Here is a 6,765-nt window from a genome sequence, read left to right on the forward strand (position 1 = left end):
GGTAAAGGGAGGCAGTTCGATTGGCTATCCAATAGCCAGTGGGAACAGACTTTTCGTTTGCATCCGGCAATACCAGGAAATGACGGATTCCGTTAACTACCTACCAATTGCTGGGACTTACATTAAAGCCCTTTATTTGCACGCCAGGATTTTTAAAGAGAGGTTCAAACAAGACGTTGTTTTGCTGCTTTTCTTCTCTGAGTGGCATTTTTTCAGTTCAGGATAGTATGTTGGATTTTTTGGTTTGTTGTTTTTTTCCAGTTTAGAGCTGGAAGGGAAATCCCAAGGACTCAAAAGGACTGCAGAGGGCCTCCAGCAGATGCATTTACTCCCACGCAGGGGTGCGGGATTATGAGGCCGATTATCTCCTTGAGCCCTAAATTATCCTCCAAGTCCTGCCATTTGTCTCATCACTGCCAAACTCCCCTAAAGAATATACACTACTAAAGCAACTTCCTTTCTCATCAATTTAGTCACAGCCTGCGGTGTGCCTTCGTCCCACCCCAACCCGCCTCGGCTCCGCGGAATTCAGAGTGACTAAGGGCGACAATAAATTGGTCTGCCTCCTCTTGGCCTCCAGGAGGCGTCTGATACCGCCTTCAAACTTGCTCCCTTGGCTTTCAAAATGTCCTCCGACTCTCCTCACCCCGCACGTAGTCCTCGGCCCATCCCTAAATCCGCGCGTCCATCCAAGCTCTGCCTCCCTCCCGACCCCTTGCACTGTTCATTCTCCCCCAAGAGTCTTACCCATTTCCATGCTTTCAACAAGGTATAACACCCAAACTTGCAGAAACTCCGAGCCTTACACCAAACTGCTCACTGGGTATTTCAACTCGTTTGTTCCAACTACTCAACCTAAACAAAGGCGAATTTATTCAAACAATGCCCACCCTCCTTTCTTTGTTCTGTTTTCCTGAATTGCACCAACAATCTTGCAGGTCCCTAAGCCGAAATCTACTCCCTGCATCTTAACAGCATATCCAGTTATTTCCTTAACAACTCTTCAGCCTTTTCCTCCACGTTCCTCTTGAATGCTTCATCATCCTCTCTTAGATCAGCATCAGCAACAGACCCTGAAGATTTGTTTGCAGATTCCTAATCCTCCACCTGCCTTTCATAGAAATCTTTCCTGAAAGTTCTGTTCCTTTTTCCTCAGCCTCCCATCCCTGGGAGTTCTACATCCTACACACCATTTTCACCCTTTCCTGAGAATCCTGTAAGGACATGAGGCAGAATGCTATAGAGAAAGGAATACGCAAATTCTATTCCTTGAGTCCTTTTCTGATGTTCTATTTTATCTTCACCTTTTTCTACAGTGCATGCTACCTACCAGGCTATGGGTATACAGAACACAAACTAGTACAAAGAACTCAGTAATGAGATGCGTCTAGAAAATGGAGGAATTCTGAACTCTGCAAGTTAAATTACTTAATGTCAGCTATCTGTAGAGATTACCTCTGGTAAGAGTGCTGGTATAGATTTGTCAAACACTCAAATCCAATCAGAGGTGATGGGAGTGTTTCCTCAGTAGTAGAATATAACTGAAGATCATTTGCACCCAACCATCATTTCAAAAGATGCATGTGTTAATAGAAAGGTATAGTCCACTTACAGTCTAAAAAGGGCAATTACAGTAAAAATGCGTTGTGTTTTTCCAACAGTGACTATATATGTCAGCTAGACACAAAGGTTTGGGCTGTTATAGGAGGGTCCCTTGCTGTGAAAGCATCATCCTTTTCTCACAGCCTGGGTGAACCCTTTCTGAACACTCTCCAACTCTCTTAGCTCAGATTCTGTGTTCAATTAACAACTTTCTGATTATTCTATTGCAAGATAAAAATATGAGGCTGAGGAGGGGAGAGCCAGTTATGAAAAGATGCATCTATTGCTGGAAGTTAACAAATCTGCATTCTGGACTATTCATAAATATCTTGTGTATTCTGTTAATGTGAGTCTCTCCCCAAGAAGTCAGTCAACTCTAGAAGTTCTGATAGTGTCAACTTTTCAGAAATACAGAGTCTGAATCCAGATAGTGGGGAGCCCACCGCAACTCTGGCATCCACAAAGGCCCTGCTTGAGAGACCAGCTGACTTCCCTCTCTCTGGGCTCTGGTGCATTTTTTCACTTCTATTACAGTGACCCTGTGCCGATGGGGAGAGTAAAAGGAAAAGAGATTATACTGAACTCTTACTAGGTGAAAAATCCCATGTTGAGGGCTACCTAGGAAGTAGATATAAGTGCTTGTTTCACAAATAAAGAGTTAAAGGGCTTGCCATAAGTCTCACAGCCACTTACTAAGACATGATTAGAACCCAGGTCTGTCTGAGTCAAAGACTGCTCTTCACGACTTCATTCATACTGCTTCACCAACTAGACGTCGGGCTTCATGAAGTCACTTAACCTACACGGCGTTGCTTTCTTCCTCTGTGAGATAATTTAGACAATACTTTAGATTCCATCCAACTATAAAACCTTATTAGATAAGTCTAGATAGGCCAATATCCTTCAAATTATCCCACATTCAATTACTATCTATTTCTCCCCAGAGATCCTTTCCCAACATCCTTACAAGAGCTATTAAAAAATAAAACAGAGCAGGCCATTTATAAAAGTAGTACACACCATCACTAACAACCAGGCTGGATCCTATTTCCTTAACACCTCTGGGATTTCTTACCAAAGGCAACTGAGTTCCTTCCCAAACAATCTAGTTAATCAAACATTTATTTTGCACTCCAGCTACATCCCACCATTCAACCATAGTCTTCTCCCTTCCCCTTTCTCTCCACCTCTCCCCAACACCACCCAGCCTCCTCCATATTGAACTGCTCACGATTTGGGGGATGAGCAAGGCCTTTCCACAGCTCCCTGCCATGGCACATACAGTTGCCTCTAGCTAGAATGCTTCATCCTCCTCCTGACCTGCAACATCCTCCGCATCCTTCCAATTTCAGCCCAGATATCACCTCTTCCTTCATGAGGCCTTCCCGAATCCACACACACAGCCTCAGTGTACCCACATTTCTTGGTTCACATCCCGGTGATAGCACCACTCTGTACTGAGCTTTGTTTGACCTTGGTCTCATTTCCTTTATGTGACCACCTCAAGGGAGAGACCATGTCTTCTTCATCTTTGAATCAGGAGTCCTTAATTCCCTCTATCTGGCTCTTAATAGGGTAGTTAAAATGTTTTTCCCATGAATAAATGAAACAATACTCTTTGAGAATTCAGGTCATCTTTTCTAAAATAATTCTCTTTAGTCAACAACCGCTCTCCAAATGCCAACTATAAAAGTACACTGTGGTAGATATAATGCCAGAATGATGGACTATATAATAGGAGCTTATCAATTAAATAAAAATAACATACCATACCATAACAGAGTTGTTAGAATAAATGAAAGTAACTATAAAGAACCTAGAGCACAGCCTAGAATCCAAGAGGCCCAACGCTGGATTAGGAGGCAGAATAGTTTAAGATCCCAAATTCTGGAGCCTGACTCTTGGCACCAACAAAGCAGGGGCATCCTAAAAACTCTTCAAATGAATTCGTAATTTCAAAAATAAACATGGGATTTATCCTATGACCCAGCAATTGCACTCCTGGAGGTACCCCAAACAGAAATGAATGTTTGCATCCAACAGAAAGCATGTACAAGGGTGTGGTATATGCACATAACTACAATACTACAATGAAAATGAAGAAATTACTGCCACACGGATGAACGAATCTAACAGACAATGTTGAGCAAAAGAGGGCAGCAGCACAATGAATTCATACCATGTGATTCTATTTATATGAAGTTCAAAAATAGACAAAATTAACCTATGGTGAGAAAAGTAAAAATAATGAAACTATGTCAGGGTAGTATTGACTTCCGGGAACCTTCAAAGGTGCTGGAAATTTTCTGTACCTTGATATGTATATTCATGTTTAACATTAAGCTGTACACTTAAGATATATAAATCTCTGGTGTGAAAATTTTAGGTCAATAAACAAATTAATTTTTTCTAATGAACAAATATTGAAGTAATCACAGGGTGGAGGGAGAATGAGTATTTTGTCAGGCATCCCAATCTTCATGTTACAGATTAGTGTTTACTATTTTTTGTCTTGTTTTAATTACACATGAGGTGGCCACCATAATCTCTAGGTACTTAAAAGCTTCTGAAAGTCTTAATCTGGCCATGACAAACCTTCAAAAAAAAAGTAAATATCATTATGGTTATGTTTTTATTAGAAACAAAGACTACAGGTGGCCCTAAAGAGCTTACCCCTTGCTTGCAAAGCTTTCATTTATCTTTGCAAGAAGCATAATAATGATGCCAGCCCTCTATAGTCATTCATTAGTTCATTTTATTGAATTCCCAAGGAAGCCACAACATCTAGAATTCCCTCTGCCTAGGTCTCTCTTTCTACACGGTTAGTTCGCGCTAGCCATTCAAAGTTTTCTCTGTGCCTCCAAGTCTGAGTGACTTGCCTCCTTGGCATCCTGTTCTTATCCCATCGTAGCACTTAGCAATTGTCCTCTCACTTGTCCGTCTTCTCCGGTATTCTGTAAATTCCGTGAGAACACTGTCTGCTTTATTCCCCCGCCTGCCGAACTGGTCTGCGCACAATCATTATGTGCTCAATAAATGGAATGGACTTCTATTTTCTTATATGTAAAATAAAGGAGTTGGGCTACATGATGGGCAATAAAATATATCGAATAACCCCAATTCCAATTGCGCAGGGATTACCTGGGCTTTGTTTGTTGTTTCTGTTTTGTTTGTTGTTGTTTTGGTTTGGTTTTCGGGTTTTTGTGCAGAGGAGTTACATTCCGAGCCTCCAACGACCTCACGAGTCGGAAGACTCAGACTACAATTCCCGTGAGCCCTCGGGGCATCACATAGCGCCTGCCCAGTCTACTATGGCGCAGCGAGGACTACATTTCCCAGCGTGCTTCACTCAGGATGCAAGGACTGCATTTTGCCTAGAACGCCAGGAGTTGTATCCCAGTTCCGAGACTGCTGTAGCCAAGGCTGAGCCGAAGGTAGAAAGGGCCTAACCTGGGGTTCAGAGGGGTTCCTGGCCCAACCAAAAGCCCGGAGTTGCACATACTTGCTTTTGCAACCTCCGTCCCATTCCTTGTTAATCCCTTTATTAACGAGCGTACCTCGCGCGCGGGCCTTCTCTAATCCTCCCGATGCCGGCAGCAGCCAATTCCCGGACGTCATAGAGAGGAAAGGGGTGGGGTCTCGGTGTCGGGCCTAGAGGCCGGTTCTCCTTTTGAGGACTGTGGAAGTTGGCTGGTGGGGGCGAAGGTAGGTGGGTGGAGGACGCGGCTCTCACTGTGCTGGCTCTTGTCTCCACGGTAGCCGATGCTGAGTGGGCAGCTGATCAGGCGTCTGTTCTCCATGTCCGGCCGCGTCTGTCTGTCCCGGGGCAGCTCGGGATCTGGGACCATAGGTCCCGTCGAAGCCGCCATTCGCACGAAGTTGGAGCAGGCCCTGAACCCCGAAGTGCTGGAGCTGCGTAACGAGAGCAGTGGCCACGCGGTCCCACCGGGCAGTGAAACGCATTTCCGCGTGGCGGTGGTGAGCTCTCGCTTCGAGGGACTGAGCCCCCTGCAGCGGCACCGGCTGGTCCACGCTGCACTGTCCGAGGAGCTAGCTGGGCCGGTTCATGCGCTGGCCATACAGGCGCGGACCCCTGCCCAGTGGAGGGAGAACCCTCAACTGGACGCGAGCCCCCCTTGCCTGGGTGGGAGCAAGAAAACTCGAGGAACCTCCTGAACCCCAAGAGAACGAGGACCAGGAACCCAATGGATTGGGTGAGAGGAACTCGTGGGGCCAACTTCCCTTCAGTACAGTCCAGTATTTACAAGGGATGAGGACCGCTGGACGCCTATTCAACGGGCCCAAACATTATTCTCTGGAAATAGCAACTCACTTCAGATCAAAGCAAACCCAAGGAAAGAGTAGAGTCACTACTGCTTTTGCCTTGGACTGTTCAAGAAAAGCTACGTAATCGTTTCATGTTAAATTGTCACTAAGGAACCACCAAATCTGATGAGTTGGGAATAATACTGTACATTAAAAGAGAAATTATCATATGAGGTGTGTTGCTGTGTTATTAATGGCATGTTGAATCAGTGTTACAGATATTCTTGAGAGAAGACAGATACCTGTAGCCTAGGGTAGTTAGGGAGGGCTTCATGGGGAAGTGACTTAGTTGGATCTTTAAAGGAAAGCACAGAATTAAACTGGAAAGGAAGGGCAAGGGCAGGAGCCCCCACAAAGGCATAGAGACTGGACCTGGCAGTGACTGACTGGACAAAACAGGAGAGGCAGATACATTTGAGTTTCATTCTGATGGAATGTGTCAGACCTGTCCATTTCCAAAAGGATTTGAATTTGTAAGAAAAGTCTTTGGGGAAAAGACACTAAAGCAATGAAAAGGTGATAACCTAGGAAATGAATAAAGATGGAGAAATGAATACAGAAGATGGAGCCTTCCAAATGATGTCATATTTCTGAGGAGTGCTTAAGTGATGTCTAGATACGCAAATTTCTGATGAGCTCAATGTGGAAATAGATACCAAGGAAAAAAGTTTGATTAACGTGTTTCTTGACGATTTATGGCTAAAGAGTTTAGACTGCATCTGGTTGGGCAGTAGGGAGTCATAGCGTTTTGAGGAAGAGCACCCTAAAGAGCATTGTGGGCAGATTGATCTGGCATTGATGTGTTTAAGTGGGTTGGCATAGGAGATTGAAGACAGA

General features: G+C 44.4%; 1 protein-coding gene across 1 annotated transcript; it reads left to right on the forward strand.

Annotated features, from left to right (window-relative positions):
* The first annotated feature begins 4,951 nt into the window (after positions 1-4,951).
* Positions 4,952-6,111, forward strand: BOLA1 (bolA family member 1). Its single transcript, XM_024570384.3, has 2 exons — positions 4,952-5,036; positions 5,362-6,111. The coding sequence occupies exon 2, from the start codon at positions 5,365-5,367 to the stop codon at positions 5,776-5,778; it is 414 nt and encodes a 137-aa protein (XP_024426152.1). The 5' UTR covers positions 4,952-5,036; positions 5,362-5,364; the 3' UTR covers positions 5,779-6,111.
* Positions 6,112-6,765: the final 654 nt, after the last annotated feature.

The sequence above is a fragment of the Desmodus rotundus genome, chromosome 12 (assembly GCF_022682495.2).
Source record: "Desmodus rotundus isolate HL8 chromosome 12, HLdesRot8A.1, whole genome shotgun sequence".
Taxonomy (NCBI): domain Eukaryota; kingdom Metazoa; phylum Chordata; class Mammalia; order Chiroptera; family Phyllostomidae; genus Desmodus; species Desmodus rotundus.

Coding starts and splice junctions, on each gene's coding strand:
- BOLA1 (XM_024570384.3), top strand. CDS start 5,365: ATGCTGAGTGGGCAGCTGATCAGGCGTCTGTTCTCCATGTCCGGCCGC.